We start from the raw sequence: 19610 nt of genomic DNA on the forward strand, positions 1-19610 counted from the left end.
GGATTAATATAGACTAAAAATCATTGACTGTAGTTAAAAAATTCATATTACCTCTGTTGTGATTAAAATCTACATATGTTTAAATCTTTCTTCTAAACAGATGTTTCAGTTACTACTAAAATAAATATAAATGATTCATAGATTCTCTCGGAAGAGAAATGCTAACTACCTGATAAGGCAGGATTTTAACCTTAGAATGAAAAGCATCTTAGCATTTGAAGTTGCATCAAAGCATTTTGCCTTGCACTTAGTTTTCTTTGCTTGCAGTCCTTTTATTGTTAAAGATATATTTGACTAGTCTTAAAGCTTGAGAAATTATTTTATTGTTGAGCAGGAAAGCATAGAAAATTTAGAAAGTGAGTAATACAGCTGTCATGCTTGAAACCTAGAGGTGCAATTTGAAATTGCACATCAGCTGTTACAGAAATGAGCTTACTCATAAAATTTTGCTACATGCTACAGAAAATATGGCAGAAGTTTGATTTAATTCTCCTTGTCACAATTACTGATTCTAATATAAATATACAAAATATTGTTGTCTATGAAAAATATGAGAGTTATTAACCATTTTGACTCTGAAATATATTCAGTTATAAAATAGAAAATTGCCGCTCTAATAAATACACAGGAATCCGTACAGTAAATTCTTCTGTACATCTGCAGCTGTAATCCCATGTCTCCAATTGGCTACTTGACATCTCCACTTGAATGACCTTATTATTTAATGCTAACCCATTATCTGGTGCTGAATCCTTAATCAGTAATGCAACTTCCAATTACTGTGTTTTCATGGAGGGAAAAAAAGACTGCTTTGTGACATGTCTTATATTGTATTGAAAAATGATAATGGTAATTTCAAAGAACATTTGTACTTGGTTTTCTCATGATCACTGCAAACTCACCATACCCCAGATTGCCTTCTTCTCTCATTCCAAACTACCTGCAAGGCAGGACAGTCTGATATAGTTGAAAGTTCTGGACTTGTGTCCTGATTTGGATGCTGCCACTAACCGTATGACCCTCCCTGGATATCATTTTTCCCTTACTTATAAAATGAGGTGTTGGACTAGATCTATATAACATTACTTCAGGTCTCTTGCCATAAAAAAATGAGATCTTTAAGGGTTGTGTGTTAACCTGGATGGGTTGTATGACTGTGAAATGTTGCCAATTTTCTTCTGGTCTCACGGATATTTGACTATTGTGTGCCGTGTGCTTAGTCCTGTTTGACTCTCTGCAACCGCATGGACTATGGCCCACGAGGCTTCTCTGTCTGTGGAATTTTCCAGGCAAGAATACTGGAGTGGGTTGCCATTTTCTACTCTAAGGGATCTTCCTGACCCAGGGATCGAACCTGAATCCCTTGCATTGGCAAGTGGATTCTTTACTGCTGCATCACCTGGGTAGCCCCAGTTGATTATTATCCTTATCTGTTCAGTTATCAAATAATCTTGTAAATTGTATTTCATTTGAAAATTTCCCTATCTGTTCCCATTTTTCTTTCTGTTTTTGCTTATCTTAGTCCAGGTCCAAATCACAAAAAGAGCTTCCTAATTCCAGTCTTTCCTCTATTTTGTTCCCATACTGTATTTTATTAAAATATTTATTTACTTATTTATTTTTGGCTGCACTAGGTCTTCATTGCTGGGTGCGGGCTTTCTCTAGTTGCAACGAGCAGGAGCAACTCTTCGTTGAGGTGTGCAGGTTTCTCATTGCATTGGCTTCTCTTCTTGCAGAGCACAGGCTCTACAGTGCGAGGGCTTCAGTAGTTGTGGTTCTTAGGCTCTAGAGCACAGGCTCAGTGGTTGTGGCACACAGCCTTAGTTGCTCCAAGGCATGTGGGATCTTCCCAGACCAGGAACTGAACCCATGTCCCCTGCATTGGCAGGAGTATTAACCACTGAACCACCAGGGAAGCCCCCATACTGCTTTTTAACTCATCTTCTTTCCAGACCAATTTCATTATTACTTCTTCTATTTAGAAATGTTACTGGCCTACTTCTTTATATCATATAACAGCTCTGGTTCATTTGTAAAGCTTTTAAATCCCTAGCACTGATTTTGTTTTAATTATATAGGTCTTCTTAATCTCATCCTGTGTTGGTTTTTGTTTTCTCTTCTACCTATGGTTTTATTATTCTCTTTACGTGAATGCCTCTTCCTTTACCCCAAGCTGTCATTATTAGAGACTAACATGTGAAACTTAACCCAGCCACTTAAGCAACATGAAATATTCTCAGAGTTTATGTTCCTTTCTTTTTAAAACCATGGCAAGGTACAGAAAAAAGGACACACTTCAATTTATTGAGTATCACCTATGTGCCAGGCATGTTACCTCATATAATCTCTCAACAGTCCTTTGAGATGGATGATAGTAACCACAACTTACTGAAGACTCTGAGGCTCAAAGAAGGGAACTAACGTCTACAAGATCACACAGCTAGTAAGCAGTGGGGCTGGGATTTGAACTCTGGGATCTTTTACTTCTCCCCAGAAAAAAAAATGGCCAAAGGACCATTAATTGCCTGTTTTTTACCACCCACCCCCCAACAACCATGTAAACAGAATTAAAGGGACAAATTAAAATGCTTAGCATGTAGTCTGGCACTTAACAGATATTTGCTAAAGATTTAGATGAAATTTTTTCTTATGTTTTGAGAGTATAGATATTTTGGAAGTTCCTTTTTCTACCTAGTTTATCAAAGTAGTTTGAAGTAGGGGAGGCCTTTCATCTGATAAGGAGTGCCTCATTTTGTTTTAGGAACCCCAGGAGGATCTTTAACATAGTAATGTTGTGATTTGAAGTTTTTCAAAGGGGAAATAGCAAAATGTTTTATTGATGTTAAAAACAGGAAAAGATGGCCTTTGTGCATGCATTCAGCAATGTTCTTAATACTGACTATTACACTGACATTTGGGCTAAGGGTGAATAATTCAAGCAGTGTTAGTTAATGAGATTTTGAAGGAAGTCATAGATTGTTGGATGTCACTTATGTACTTGGATTCATCAATGACTATCAAAGTAAAAATGTTTTTAAGGGGGAATAGCTAATTTAGATAACTTCATTGTAAACATGATCACCTTGCAGAGTGATCCGCCCCCTTTTTGTGGCTTCATACATCTCTTCTATGCAATTGACTCCCTGGTGCCTGTCCCCTAGTAGTTCTCTAAGCTTTAGTCTTGTAGCTTCAGTTTGTTGCTAGGTATTTCCATTGATGACTTGTCATCTCAAACATGCATTTGTTGTTCGTTATGTTGTATAATTATATGTTTGTGCTACTGTGTTATCTTTCCAAGTAGAATATAAAGTTGTTGTGTAAGGACCATGACTTAGACTCCTTTGGATTCCGTGTACCTGTTACAGTGCCATGGATACGTATTCACAACGTATTTTAAATTATTTTAATTGTCTTGAGGTTATTAATACAGTCATGAGGACAAGGGACATGATTTATTTGTCTTTGTTTTGAAATTATATCTACCACAGTGTCTGGCAAAGAGCCAGATAGTGGCAGATCACTCAGGTTTCTTGAGATAGAGACTAATGCTTCTTATTCATTATGCAGTGTGGGCCCTAACCTGCATTCACATGAATTTAAAACCTTAATGATGAGCGATTCTTAAGTTAGCATTTTAATAAGCTTCGATTGTGATTTTAAGCTTTTGGAAAATACTGCTCATTGAATGACTGCATATAAAAAGAGTATGATGTTGCTGCTTTGTCTAAAATAAGAGTGGATCAGAGTTAATGTCTTCTGATTCAGTATTTGTCATTAGTCTTTTATTAAAGTAATTTTTAGTCAATATGAAACATGGCATTTAAACTCTTGCTTTTAATTTTTCTTTCCCTACCTTCTCCTTATTTTTATAAAGTTACCTGGCAGTGACATTGCCAGCGGGAGTGATGTACTTTCTGATGTCATACCCAGTATTCCAAGTTCACCTTGCCTGCTTCCTAAAAAGAAAAACAAGCACCGGAATTTAGATGAACTTCCTTGGAGTGCAATGACAAACGATGAGCAGGTAGAGATCTTGACATTCTTAATTAAAAGCGTATATGCTTGGGGCTAGTGCACTGGGACGACCCAGAGGGATGGTATGGGGAGGGAGGAGGGAGGAGGGTTCAGGATGGGGAGCACATGTATACCTGTGATGGATTCATTTTGATATTTGGCAAAACTAATACAATTATGTAAAGTTTAAAAATAAAATAAAATTTTAAAAAAAAATTAAAAAAAAAATAAAATAAAAAATAAAAAGTTCCAAAACACACACACACACACACACAAAGCGTATATGTGGAGAATATGTGAAGTTTCATTTATTGTCTAATTTAAAGCTACTGGATTAATGTGGATTGCTTAGTAAATATGAATTTGAGCTCTAATTGTTTTGCAGGGAAAAATATAAGTGTTTCTGATACTTAAACATATTATAAGTTGCACACTAAAAGATCAGAGGTTTTGGCATTGATATTATTTATTATAATTTTTCATCATATAGGTGGAATATATTGAGTATCTGAGTCGTAAAGTCAGTACTGAGATGGGTCTTCGGGAACAACTTGATATTATTAAAATAATTGATCCTTCTGCTCAAATCTCCCCTACCGACAGTGAGTTTATTATTGAACTTAACTGTCTCACAGATGAAAAACTGAAGCAGGTATGTAAAGAAAATACAGATTCTACAGCTATTAAAAATACCATTGTTTTATAACATGTATACTTGAAGCAGTTCAGTTCAGTAGCTCAGCTGTGTCCAACTCTTTGCGACCCCATGGCCTGCAGCACACCAGGCCTCCCTGTCCACTGCCAACTCCCGGAGTTTACTCAAACTCATGTCCATTGAGTCGGTGATGCCAACCAACTATCTCATCCTCTGTTGTCCCCTTCTCCTCCTGCCTTCAACCTTGCCCAGCATCAGGGTCTTTTCCAATGAGTCAGTTCTTCGCATCAGGTGGCCAAAGTATTAGAGATTCAGCATCAGTCCTTCCAATGAATATTCAGGACTGATTTCCTTTAGGATGGACTGGTTGGATCTCCTTGCAGTCCAAGGGACTCTCAAGAGTCTTCTCCAACACCACAGTTCAAAAGCATCAGTTCTTCAGTGCTCAGCTTGATTTATAGTCCAACTCTCATATCCATACATGACTACTGGCAAAACCATAGCTTTGATGAGGTGGACCTTTGTTGGCAGAGTAATGTCTCTGCTTTTTATACTTGAATAGTCATATATAAATATATAGATAATTAAGGTCAAAATCACTGCTGTGAAATGTAATATTAGAACATGTGGTTTTAAGAGATTTTATGTATATCTCATGTGGCCATACCTTTCTGGGATCATTTGGATATAGAACCTACTTTCTAGTTATATAGGATTTGAAATTTGACTTCACAATTTAAGGAGTTGTTATGCTAAGGTATAGATTTATTCTAATAACTCATCTTACAAAAGACCAGTGGACAGAATCAAAATATTATTGAGAGCTGTACTTGAGTGAACATTTTAATTTTTTGTATTTGTCATCATTTATGAAAAATTTCTCTCATTTCAGTGTTTCTCTCAACAGACAAACTATATAATTTTTTACATTCCAGCCCATTTTTCACTAGTATGGTAAATTGATGCCTTGCATTTGAAGACAAGTATTATGGGCCCCTACCTAAGATCTAGGAAACACTCTAATATAATTAGCAGCATACTTAAGTGGCAACCTTTTAAAAAATGCCTACTCTTATCTATTTTATTGTTAGTTTCTGTTTCTAGTGTTATTTTCTTACACTCCTAAATTCTGGAAGCTAGTAGCTTATCATTTACTGATTATATTTTATATACTTAAAAAAATCTAGCTTCTAGAATTTTGAACACCAGAATTTTTCTGGTACTTGTTTCTACATTTAGAGATTTCTTTTGTCTTTCTGGTCAACCTATATGCACCTGTAGCACTTTTGACAATCTTTAAGTACAATATTCTTCTTTTCTCCATTATTTTGAGGGCAGAACGTCAAGGTACAATACTAACCAGTTTTTGTCTGTCTGTTCCAAGGTCAGAAACTATATCAAGGAGCATAGCCCTCGCCTACGGCCCACAAGAGAGGCCTGGAAGAGAAGCAACTTTAGTTGTGCAAGCACCAGTGGAGTGAGCGGTGCCAGTGCCAGTGCCAGCAGCAGCAGTGCCAGCATGGTCAGTTCTGCAAGCAGCAGTGGGTCCAGTGTTGGAAACTCTGCTTCAAACTCCAGTGCCAACATGAGTCGAGCACACAGTGACAGCAACTTGTCTGCAAGTGCAGCAGAGCGGATTCGGGATTCAAAAGTAAAACGTCTAATCAATACAAAACTTTACCTTTCAATATTAACATTAGTATTCCTTCATATACAGTTCTTGAAGAGTTAAAATTATCCTGCTCTATAGATGCCTGTGGGTTTTTATTTTAATTGAGCAAGCAGGATTCTCTGCTGTTGAACAAAGCCCTCTGCATTGAGTGCTTTGAAATGCTGTTTTGACCCACAGCCATATTACCTTCAATTTTATCTGATTTTTGTGTCTGTTTTAAGTAAGATAAATTGATGGAAATAATGAGTGAGTCTCAAGATTGCAATACTGACTGCAACTTACTATTAAGCAGATCTCACTAGGTTGCTGATGTTGCTGTCTATTAGCTCCTAAAATGTCCTATATGTCTTGTATGTGTGTGTGTGTTAAATGTTTTCTTAAAGTTTTAACCATGAATGTTTCTTTGTAGCTCTTTTTTAAATGTAATAATGCTTTCTCTAATTTCTGACTACTCTTTTCACAGTTGAAAAAACTCTGTATAGTATTTTTGGACGCATAAAAAATAGAAAGTTTAAATGTATATAGCATAGTTCTGTTATGCTTAGTGGGAAAGTTCGGTTCCTTGCAGTGGTGACAGTGTGGAGCTAACTTACAGATGATAAGGGTATCTCTATAACTCTTGGGAACCCAGTGGTGACTTTTCCTGGAAAGTGATTCTTTACTTGGTTCTTAACCAAAGTAGCAGAAACATAGCCAGCTTTGTTGGTTGCCAAGGGTTTCCTCTGTGTATGTGGTCATTCTTTTTTGGCATCAGTTCACCAGTGGCAAGAAATAGAGTACCCACTGGGTTTCTAATGGGCTTAAAAGATGGCATTTGCTTAATATGAAAAAGACATGGTTCTTTCCCAGCCATTGTAAAATTGCTATTGCCTTTGAATGAAAGGCACCTTCAAAGAATAAGCATTAGAGATTTTGACAGTGTTCTCTACATTTGTTTTCATTATTGTTCACTGCATGTTTCCTCTGCACTGACACCAGTGTACCTTAATTTGATATAAAAAAAGCCTTAGAAATGATTGGTTATCCATAACTAGTCAAATGATCAAGTTTCAAACCTTCCTAATCAGATTTCCTAGTCAAATACCATAAATATAGAATCTTGAAAAATTGTTTTCATGTCTAAGCTAATGGCTCACTTACTAGAACCAAGATTGTACTGCAGAGGAATTTGAACATCTCTATTCAGAAAATATCGAATTTGATCCATACTTTGGGGTGGGTATGCCAGAACTGAACCTCACTGATTTAGAATTTTTTATTTTGACAGAAGCGATCCAAACAGCGGAAGTTACAACAGAAGGCCTTACGCAAGAGGCAGCTGAAAGAGCAGAGGCAGGCTCGGAAGGAGAGGCTCAGTGGGCTCTTCCTTAATGAAGAAGTGCTGTCCTTGAAAGTGACTGAGGAAGACCATGAAGCAGATGTAGATGTTTTGATGTAATAAGGGTGAATTTATCAGCATTGTTTCTAAGCATTATTCTATCCTTATTTGTTTACATGCATCTTGACCAAACTTTTGGTTAGGGCTGTGCTGACGTACCGTTCATAATTTAGGTCTGTGGTTCTCAGCAGATGGTCCTCGGACCAGTAGCTTCAGCATCACCTGAGAAGTTATTAGAAATGCATACTCTTGGGTCCCACCCCAGGCCTAGTGAATCAGAAATGCTGGGGGAGGGGCATAGCATTGTGTTTCAACAGGTACCAGGTTATTCTGCCACACACTCTAGTTTTAAGAACCACTGATTTAGTAAATGTTTTGACTATTTAAACTTCAGAGTGGTTAAGTGGGCTTTTTCAGATTAGTACTTTAACAGTTTAGGAGATTTCAAGGTACTGCTGACAGATAATTTATTATGTCAGTATAGAATGTGTAGAGATCATAATTCAGTTTCTTCTTAATGTTATGATTTCTTAGTTTTTCTGAAGGGCCATAGCATAATTCTCAATTCCTAGTGGACGTCTTTTTTTTGAGGTTGTAGGGATAGAATGTGGATTGCTGTTTACAATAGTGCCTTCATTAGGTTTATTTGTTTTCATTCATTTTAACTCAAATGTGTAAAAAATAGGCCCTAACATCTTAGGTTTGTTTTTTTGACTTTGTGTATATTCAGAATCCTTTCTGCAAGTGATGACTACTGAGAAAATAATGTTACTAGTAGCTGAATTTTAGACTTAATGCTACATTGATTAATATTCAAATGGAAAAATCCAGCAAGCAAAACAACCAATTCTACTTTTCACTGCTTTTTGAAATTTTAGGCTGTGAAACTGTCTTAAAGGCAAGAAACATCTCTGTCAAGTTCTTTTTGTAGGTTTTTTTATTTTCAGCACAGCTCTAATTTTTAAATATTTGGTGTAACAGCTTTATGGCATGTGAATAAGTTAATGTTCAAAATTAACTCAAGAAACCCTTACAGTTCTGCTAAACTCTATAAATCGCTAGAAATACACTGAGCAGTGAGATATTTAAAAACCTTTGCTTCTTGGCTACTAATAGTACTCTAATTTTAAATGTGAAATCATAGAGTCTCTAAATGTTTTCGTGAAGAGTTTGTTATCATGAACATTATAAGTAGTGTGATTCCTTTTATTTTCCCACACATCTTTAAACATTCACACGGGTTAAAGAAAATTGAAACTGATACTACTGACAATCAAGCTGCTTTCTGACTTTCATAATTTTCTTTTTATTGTGGAAACTTGGGAGGTAATCATGATTTTGTAGGATGAGTTGTCAATATTTTTTTAAACTCTAGAGTCAGAGGTTGATAGATTCCTACCTTTTTTACACTGTATCATATCAAGTAATCCATTAAAAAGATTAACAACATAGATCCTTAATTCTCAGCTGTGAATTCCTAATTCTCAGCATAACCTTTGCTTACAATCATATGTTTTGAAATTTTGACTTTATTTTGGTTCCTCAAAAGTTAAAGAATTGAAACTAAAGGAAAAATTGATATATTGCAGCTTTACTGAGGTCTGTGGTATGGTTGTAACATTTTGAAGACTACTAAATTCATACTTTAAAATTTTACTGAAATAACAGTATATATGTGTATATGGTTGTCAGTTGGAGTATTCCCTCTAACGTTCCCCTTACCCCCTCTTTAGTGCTTCTGACTAGCTTAGAGGGCCCAAAGAGAGCTTGGGGATAAATCCCAGAATACTCTTGAGGAGGATTGAAAGGGTCCACCTTGTTGTGTTTTCCCTTCTAAATACAGAAAGAATAAATAGAAGAGCAAATACAGCTGAATTCTCTACCTGCTCTTAGCAAAAGCAAAATTCCAGGGAATGACTGCCTGTTCTCTTTAGTTACTCTTCAAGGAAAACAGGCCCCTTTTGGAGACCATAGAGCAGCATGTATCTGTTAAATACTTGGAAACAATTTACTTGACAGTGACCAGTAAAAGAAGATCCTAATAAGACCAATTCCTCTACTCTCCCAATAATCGCAGTCTTATTACCATAGATTTACCTTAAGTCACTGTTAAACAAGTTTACCAAAGTGCCACAAAGCCAATTTTTAAAGTTTATAAAGGTTTGAGTGTTTATAGTAAAGTACACCATGAAGTGTTGTGCAAATCTGGATGCACAGTCTTTATGGTATCATAAATTAGAGATAGCTCAGTAAGGTGGCTTGGAAGAGATTGAAATAAAGAACAGAAAAAAAATTTAAGCAATTTGTGTTTGCTTATGATTAAAGAGGGAGATTACAAAGTCTTTCTCTACCTACGCCCCACCCCCCCGCCCAAATAAAACAACAGAAAAAGACAAAAAAATTCTTGTCTTTGTTAATGTGCTATACTTTTTTTTGGTTTTAATGCCTCATGTAGATAATTCAGGTTTGAATTATTTCTTTCTTAGAATAAATAATAAATTTAGTCTGATCTCTTTCTAAGTGCAATTTAAAACAAATCCAACTCAATTTTTTTCTTTAAAAGTATAAACCTCGACTAACCAATTAATAAAAATGTAAGACTTATTTGCTCCATTGTCAGTTCTCAACTGTAGAGAATTGACATTAGAGCAAATAAGTCTTTCCCTTTAAAAATAAGCCTTGTTACATGAGGGCATGATTAAAAAATAAGACTTCTTAATTAAGGGCATAATGAAGTCACATCACATTTATCCAGAACATTTTATTAGGGATCTTGTGTGTATGTCAATTATATTTCAACAAAACTGGGGAAAAGAGACCTTGTAGAAGTCTGTCAGTCCCTACCACAGGTTTTAAAAGTGCAAACCTTGAGTTTAAACAAAATGATGCGTTTTTTCCTATATTTTTGCAACTGAGTTTAAGTGAGGCAATGTAGTATAATGTGTAGTGAAGTACAAAGGACTTTATACTGTTCTTCTGTCCCAAGAAGAACTTAGAGTAAAATAACTTTATTTTTTGAGACTTGTCTCATTTTTAGTTAAGTGGTGGCTGTTTTGTCCATTTTGTCAGTCCTTTGGGTTAACTAGATATTGCTGAATTAATGCCAGAAACTGATTTGAAATTTGATGACTCTGTGGATTGGATAGACATCTCATTTTATTTAGCTCTTAGAAGTGCTAAAACCCCTCATAAAGGAAAACTTTTAAGAACTACTATATAAAGGTATCCAGATTCTGATGAGCTTTAAAAATTGTGAAATTTATCAAATGTCTTCATATTTAAGCCAAAAATGTTAGTTCGTGACAAATAGAAAAGTCTTGTTCCCAGGATTCTCTAGTGTAGAGTCTTTTGTTTATAGCTTCCTGTGCCTTAAAGGTGAACTCTATACTTTTCGTCAACATTAGGCTTTTCCAAATTCAAAAGTAATCTAAATGTTGTAATTAATTTTATAAAATGCCCATGCTCTTGGATATCAGTAAGCAAAGGCATTATATCGAACTAATCAATGATAATAGAGTACATAAAGAAAACCTTCAGATCTTAAGTTTCACTTATATAACTTGATTTTTGGCCCAGCTAGGTCATAGAACATTGAAGTCATCTAAAGTATAGTTTTGGAGAAGGCAATGGCACCCCACTCCAGTACTCTTGCCTGGAAAATCCCATGGACAGAGCATCCTGGTGCGCTGTAGTCCATGGGGTCGCTAAGAGTCGCACACGACTGAGCGACTTCACTTTCACTTTTCACTTTCATGCATTGGAGAAGGAAATGGCAACCCACTCCAGTGTTCTTGCCTGGAGAATCACAGGGACGGGTGGGCTGCCGTCTCTGGGGTCGCACAGAGTCGGACATGACTGAAGCGACTTAGCAGCAGCAGCAGCAAAGTATAGTTTAATGTATTTGTTATTTTTTTCCCCTGATAAAACTCATAAAGCAGAATATTTTTTTATTTTACTTATTTTATTTTATTTTTTGGCCTCACTGTGCAGTTTGCAGGATCTTAGTTCCCTGACCAGGGATTGAAACTAGGCCCTCAGCAGTGAAAGCATGGAGTTACAACCACTGGGCTTCCAGGGAATTCCCAAGAATATTTTTTAAATTGAGTTAACTCTGGAAAGATAATTTTCAAGGCCAAAGTACTTCAAAAGCAGAGATTATATAGCAATTTGATTTGTTTGTTAACTTTAGTGATTCTTGTATTCATTTATGTAATAGCATAACATTCCTCTTCCTTTTAACTTCTTAACGCTTGTGTTTACAAGAAAAAATGTTTGCTTCAAACTGGGAAGGGGTTACTTAAAATCAGTTTATAGTTTGAGATGGTTGATAGGAAAATTTCCAGTTACAGTCAAATGATAGTATTGATGTTGCGCACACTGACATTCAATATGTCTAAACTTAGAGGTAAGTTTAATCCTTAAAAGGACTATTAGGTAGAAAATAAATATTTGTATACACATGTACTGTGATAACTTTGGATTCATTTTAAGTCTGACAAAGTAAGATAAGTTTTATCTTTACAATTAAATTATGCTAAGTGGTGGGATGTATCTGAGAGAGATTTAGACCTAGGCATCCTTATCAGTGTAGTATCTGGAACATAGCTCCTTAGAAATGCTTAATTCTTATTTCTTAATCCTTAATTCTTATTTCCATAAGGCTTAGAAGGAACTCTACAAATTCTAAGTAACTGGCTATTATTAATAAGAGTAAAAAATCTACTATACTTCAATAAAATATTTTAAGACAAAAAATAGGAAGTTGCATGGTATAGCCGAGTTGACTCACTAAAATTTTATTTACATAATTTTTCTAATATGAAAATTACTTGTTTTCAGCCCCCCTTCACAATTGTATTTTAAATTAAGGTTATTAATGTTTTCACCTAGATCATATAATGGTAAATTAATTTTTTAAATTTGATATCCGTACTGAACTTGGAAAAACTGATTTGGTCTTCTCCGATTTCAATAAGTATTGTTGGATTTCTTTGTTACATCTTTGTGGTCAATGGAACCTGTGGAAATCTGTGTTCTTTTTTTGTGAGGGATGGGGTAGAAAAGAGGAGAGTAGTCTAATTATACATATGCAGAGAGTAGTCTAATTATGCATTTTGACTATATAAAGGTAGTTGTAGAATTAATATGTATAAATGACAAATTAACACTTACCTATTGTGAATTGTTCTAAGGAACAGTGGCCTGAAGCCATGGCTTGTTTTGTGGAGCTGCTTGCTCTTTAATAGTAGCTGACCGATTGGATTTAAGTTGAGACTTTGAGGTTAGGTTACCAAGCTGAGGCTTTTAGGAATGGAGCAGACCATGTCTGTTCCTGTAGTGAATCGATTTAATTTCCTCTTTGAATACTCTAATTTAGATATATGTATTGTCCATTCTAAATCTTTGTGTTGGGAGTTTTATAAAATTGTTTTCAAAAGCTATTAAGAATAAACACAAGTATATGTAAAACATTTCACAGATGGTTAAAAATTTCAATTTTTTTGTTTTAGTTTCAAAGGTTAGTTATGTAGCATCAATATCATAACCAAAGCAAGTAGGACATTGACTGGTTTGGAGAATCTTCAAGTAGTCTTAAATACTGTAATGTATCAGATTGTTAACCAGGATTTTTTTCCTGTATTTCTGCTAAATGTATTACTGTATTAATGCACTTTTGTATATATATCTGTCTTCTGTACATTCTGTACTTACTTCAGTGTATATAAAAGCTGTTTTTCCTGAAGCTGTGAGGGAAAAACAATAGCTGTAACACAAGTCACTTCTATTTTGAGTTTCCTCTTGTACTTGAAAGTAGTCATTCAGTAGTTAAATCTATATAGTATGTACGGTTGTAATTAAAATGGTAATGTGGCAGAGCTGTCTTTTAAAACTGATTATAAGAATGAAAAGTGTTTTAGTTATAAAAAAATTGTAATATTTTAAATTGTCTCTTTTGATGTACCATGGATTTTTACAAACCCACTGCTGCTTACTACTTTATACTTCTGAATCTACTCCTTTTCATGTCCCATCCTAGAACATTTATCAACAGAAAAATTTCTCTCTTTTCTTTTGCTCAGTTTGGTTAAGGCTCCGTAGCTTTTGTTTTGTGTAAGTCCCAATTCCCCAGATGTCACTGGCAAATCTCTTTTCTCCTGGAAAGATCAGATTTCTAGAGACATTAGAATTCATAGTAAGTGAAAATTAGGTCTAACGTTGTTTACAAAAACCAGATCTATTTTCCTTCTAGAGTTTTCTTAAGTTATATAAAAGTAATGTCTGTGAGCAGTTTTATGTATTGGTACAGAAGCAGTTCAGCTTTTCAGCAGCAACTTTATCTCTTGCCACTAGAGGGAGATCTGTGGTTGCTCTCTCCTTTGGAAAATGTCTTGGCTGCTTTTCATTTGTTTTTAACTTCAGAGGTTGGAATTGACCTCGTGCTCAAAATTCCTTTTGTGATATTAAATGCTTTGATTTGTTAGTCAAAGGTAAGTTAATTAAGCTTGTTTAATAAAGCCAATATTATTCATGCTTTTCTGTAATTTCAATTTTTAATAAATGTGAGTCAGATATTAAGTGAAATGTGTGTGTTTATCTGTGTGTATGTGTTTCTTAAGTACTCTAAAACTGTATGTACTGTTTATTATGGTAACCCATAACCACACGTAGCTATTTAAGTGAATGAAAATTAAAATTTAGCTTCTTGGTCCCATTAGCACCACTTCAAGAGTGCTGTAGCCATATATGGTGAGAGACTACTGCATTGGAAAATACAGGATATAGAACATTTCCATCATCACAGTTCTGTTGGATAGTACAGATCTAGGTATTTTGTTTTATGTAGTGACCACTATCATCATTTTACCAGTGAACAGTAATCATTGACTCAAACTTCTGCCCACAGTTACTATTTATAAGTGATTGGTATGAGAGGAAGAGTGTGCTGCATTTCATTGTCTACTTCCTTAAGGCCACTATCTAAGTTGGGAGCTTGATGGTTTAATGGAGAAATTTCTCAAATATTGACTATTTCACTTGACTATTAATACAATTTAATGTTTGAATGATGTGGAAATTAGGTGCCAGTTTCTGTTTTGATTGTTGCAGAGTGCTACCATGGAGATTTCTCTGAGTTCATCCTTCTCTGATGCAAAATCAGTCCTAAGTGACAGTACTAGGACATAGATTTTTAGAGTCTATTAAAAAAAAACTACTTATTTCAGAATCATCCCTCAGAGTGCTTTTTTTTTCTTGTAATGTGAGAGCTTTAAGAGAATCACTGTTATTTAGGTCTGACAATCTCTACCTCTCCCTCACTATCAGTTTGAATCTCACGGTAAGTGGGATGTTTTAGTACATTATCTGTGTTTCTTAGCTGATAGATACTAAATTTAAGTACATTACTTCCCTTGTAATGGAGGAATAATATTTTTAAAATTCCAGTTTATTCATTTGGTTGGCAGGATCCCACTCTATGCTTCTTTTTACTCAAAACAGCAGATAATTGAATTGGCATATTTTCTGCTTTGTCTTATTAAAAAATTTCAAGTAGAAGAGTAAAATGCATCCCCATATACCATATCTACTTCAACGCTTCTCTCATGGCCAATCTTGTTCCTTTTACCTCCCCATCCACTAAACTGTGAAAAATTCTGAAAGAGATGGGAATACCAGACCACCTGACCTGCCTCTTGAGAAATCTGTATGCAGGTCAGGGAGCAACAGTTAGAACTGGACATGGAACAACAGACTGGTTCCAAAGAGGAAAAGGAGTTCGTCAAGGCTGTATATTGTCACCTTGCTTATTTAACTTATATGCAGAGTACATCATGAGAAACTCTGGGCTGGAAGAAGCACAAGCTGGAATCAAGATTGCTGGGAGAAATATCAATAACCTCAGATATGCAGATGACACCACCCTTATGGCAGAAAGTGAAGAAGAACTAAAGAGCCTCTTGATGAAAGTGAAAGAGGAGAGTGAAAAGGTTGGCTTAAAGCTCAACATTCAGAAAACTAAGATTATGGCATCTGGTCCCATCACTTCATGGGAAATAGATGGGGAAACAGTGGCTGACTCTATTTTTTGGGCTCCAAAATCACTGCAGATGGTGACTGCAGCCGTGAAATTAAAAGACGTTTACTCCTTGGAAAGAAAGTTATGACCAACCTAGACAGCATATTAAAAAGCAGAGACATTACTTTGTTAACAAAGGTTCATCTAGTCAAGACTATGGTTTTTCCAGTGGTCATGTATAGATGTGAGAGTTGGACTATAAAGAAGGCTGAGTGCTGAAGAATTGATGCTTTTGAACTGTGGTGTTGGAGAAGACTCTTGAGAGTCCCTTGGACTGCAAGGAGATCCAACCAGTCCATTCTAAAGGAGATCAGTCCTGGGTGTCCATTGGAAGGACTGATGCTGAAGCTTCAATACTTTGGCCACCTGATGTGAAGAGCTAACTCATTTGAAAAGACCCTGATGCTGGGAAAGATTGAGGGCAGGAAGAGAAGGGGATGACAGAGGATGAGATGGTTGGATGGCATCACCGACTCAATGGAGATGAGTTTGGGTGAACTCCAGGAGTTGGTGATGGACAGGGAGTCCTGGCATGCTGCAGTTCATAGGGTTTCAAAGAGCTGGACACAACTAAGCAACTGAACTGAACCGAACCACTCACCTTAGCTCAATACTTGATGATAGTAAAGTTCACAGGTATTATTCTTCATTTTTAAATATTATAGTATCAAGTTTTTTTAAAAGATAATGGCACTTCTATATTATACATAACTATGATATCACCATCAGAGAAGGCAATGGCACCCCACTCCAGTAGTCTTGCCTGGAAAATCCCATGGACCGAGGAGCCTGGTAGGCTGCAGTCCATAGGGTCACTAAGAGTCTGGTACGACTGAGTGACTTCACTTTCACTTTTCACTTTCATGCATTGGAGAAGGAAATGGAAACCCACTCCAGTGTTCTTGCCTGGAGAATCCCAGGGACGGAGGAGCCTGGTGGGCTGCTGTCTATGGGGTCACACAGAGTCGGACAGGACTGAAGCTACTTAGCAGCAGCAGCATGATATCACCATACTTATTAAAATAATTCCTTAATATTAAATATCTGGTTTACTTGTTTGAAATCAAAACCATTACCATCAGCCTTATTTCAAAATTATACTTTTGTTAGCACTAAGAATAATTATTTTTATTATTGCTTGATAAGTCCTGGTGGTGTGTCTTGAGCATATTTCCAGTGAAAACAAGATATGTATTGCTTTTAGATAAAAACAAAGTCCAGTTTTCCCTACTACTTTATTAATAAAGCCATGGAATATTTTGGATTGCAGGTAGAAGGTAGGGAAAATAGCTACAAGATAAGTTGAACTAGGTATTTTCTCCCTCACCTACCTCTGGGTCAAAGAATTTTCTTTTTCAGCCAAGTTGGACCATATGGTAAATATATGAATGCCCGGTATTTGTAAATAGGTATGCACGGGTACTGTGGGGGATATAAGGTAAAAGTAAAGATTCTTATTCTTTTTCCCTTAGAAATTAATTTTAGAAAATCTTTTAACAGATGTGTGACTGAAACTGTTGGTTTTGGTTTTATATTTTGAAGTACTGAAGTTGATACTTTCCAAATTGTAGAATTTGAGAGCTCAAAGAGACTTTAGAGATCATTTAGCTTGGTGGTTCTCAAACTTGAGTGTACATCAGAATCCCCTGGAGGGCTTGTTAAAACACAGATGGTCGGGCCCCACTCCCAAAGTTTCTGATTCAGTAGGCACTCTTAATGACCTCCTAGGTGATTGTGAGGCTGGTCCATGAACACATGGAGAACCATTGATGTAGCACAATCCTCTTTTCTGCATTTTGCAAATGAGGAAATTGACATTAAGAGGAAGGTGACTTTTTCGCTCCAAACTAGTGACAGCTAAATCTTAAGATGTTTATTCACACCCCAAGTGCAGTGTTTTCCTGTCATGCGTTTGTTTCCTTCAGAGAAGTTGCCTCCAAAGGATTTCTTCTGAGTCCTTTCGGAACATTTGGATTTTCTTAGTAATGGTAAATATTTATCTCCCCAGATTTGGAGTTTTAAAATAAAGTCTAGGGATTCAAATTATTGGCAAATTTTTTTTTGCATGCTGATATATTTTTCTGGGGAGGACTGTGTATCTTTTTATCAAGTTCTCAAATGAATTTTCTTCCCCCTAATGGCCAAGGCTCTGTTCCTTTAGGGCAGTTTGGCTTTTAGAAATAACCAAGGGTCATTTAGAGGACTGTCTGGTGGTTAAACATGGGTGAGAAAGCTGGCTACATTTGGTCAATGAGGTGTGATTTTAAAAGACTTTCTTTTGTGGCCTAAAAAATGGCTTCTATCTATATTAAAGGAGTCCCAAAGTATTTGGGGCAATGACAGCATCATTGGACTGGGTATATGGTAATACCATGAAGTGTGGATGTTATTAATTGGAGATATATTAGCTCTGACTTATTGATTAAAATAGTCTTCATTACTTCTTAGTTTGTATCCTAGAGAAAAGTCTTCCACTAATGTTTTAAAAATATTGTCTTAGATTTCATGGAATTATTTATTAAGTTGGCAATAACAGAACTAGACGGTAATCCAAAAAGTTGAGGACTTCTCCGGTGGTCCAGTGGTTAAGAATCTGCCTGCTGATGCAAGGGATACAGGTTCGATCCCTGGTCCAGTAAGATTCCTCATGCTGCGGGGCAGTGCCACAACGACTGAACTCACACTCTAGAGCCTGTGAGCTGCAACTACTGAGCCCATGTGCTGCAAATACTGAAGCCTGAGCACCTAGAGCCAGTGCTTTGCAGCAAGAGAAGCCACCACAATGAGAAGCCCAAGTACCACAACTAGCGTAGCTCCCGCTCTCTGCATCTAGAGAAAGCCTATGCAGCAACGAAGACCCAGCACTGCCACAAATAAATAATTTTAAAAGTTTTTAAAATATTAAAAATGTTGGAAACATTTTTAGATTTTATAGATTTTACTTAATTTAATGGTCATTACTCTCTATTTTGCAGATGAGAAGCTTGAGGCTAAGAGAGATGAAGTGCTTTATCTAGGTTCTGTAGCTGAATGATGGTAGATGAAGGATTAAGTCTCGAGCTGTAAACTAGTGTTCTTTGCACTGTATAACACTGCTTTGTATCACGTGGTTACTTTTCACAGTGGTTTGAGAGAAATCACAAGAGTTTGGTACAGAGCAGTAGTTAAAGTGTGGACCCCACACCAGAATCATCTGGGGAATTTATAGAAAATAATGGTATTTAACCACCTGTCCCCCCTCACCCAGAAATAGTGAATCAGAATCTCAGACAGTGAGGCATGGACATCTACTGAGTTGTAATGGACATTTTATTTAGGAATAAGTCTGTTTACTGAGAAGTTATAAAGATCGCACTGAGAATTCCTGTATACCTGCTACCGGTGCCCTAATGTTAACATCTTACATAACTCTGGTATATTTGTCAAAACTAATAAATCAACATTGGTACATTACTATTAACTAAACTACAGATTTATTATTTTTTCATTCATTATTTGATCTCAGTTTTTCCACTAATGTTCTATTTTTAATTTTTAATTTTATTTTATTTTTTAGCTTTACAATATTGTATTGGTTTTGCCATATATCAACATGAATTCTTTTTCTGTTGCAAAATCCAATCCAGGATCCCTCTTTCATTTAATCATCATGTTTCCTTAGCTTCTCCTATCTGTGACAGTTTCTTTCTTCACTTGTTTTTCATGATCTTGACAAATATAAGATGAACTGGTCAGGTATTTTGTGGAATGTCATCCTCAGTTTGGGTTTGTCTGAGGTTTTGAGATTCACAGAGGATTACGACAGAGGTAAGATGGG

At 36.0% G+C, this 19610-nt stretch overlaps 1 protein-coding gene across 2 annotated transcripts in view; it reads left to right on the top strand.

Annotated features, from left to right (window-relative positions):
* FAM199X (family with sequence similarity 199, X-linked) overlaps positions 1–14301 on the top strand; it is a 30901-nt gene extending 16600 nt beyond the window's left edge. Inside the window, exons 3-6 of one of the 2 annotated variants that reach the window (XM_027533347.1) lie at positions 3875–4024; positions 4505–4666; positions 6054–6320; positions 7609–14301. In XM_027533347.1, the coding sequence (XP_027389148.1) occupies positions 3875–4024; positions 4505–4666; positions 6054–6320; positions 7609–7779 (750 nt within the window). In that variant the 3' untranslated portion in view covers positions 7780–14301. The remainder of the gene's footprint in view (positions 1–3874; positions 4025–4504; positions 4667–6053; positions 6321–7608) is intronic. The other variant, XM_027533348.1, reaches the window with a different exon arrangement.
* Positions 14302–19610: the final 5309 nt, after the last annotated feature.

The sequence above is a fragment of the Bos indicus x Bos taurus genome, chromosome X (assembly GCF_003369695.1).
Source record: "Bos indicus x Bos taurus breed Angus x Brahman F1 hybrid chromosome X, Bos_hybrid_MaternalHap_v2.0, whole genome shotgun sequence".
Taxonomy (NCBI): Eukaryota; Metazoa; Chordata; class Mammalia; order Artiodactyla; family Bovidae; genus Bos; species Bos indicus x Bos taurus.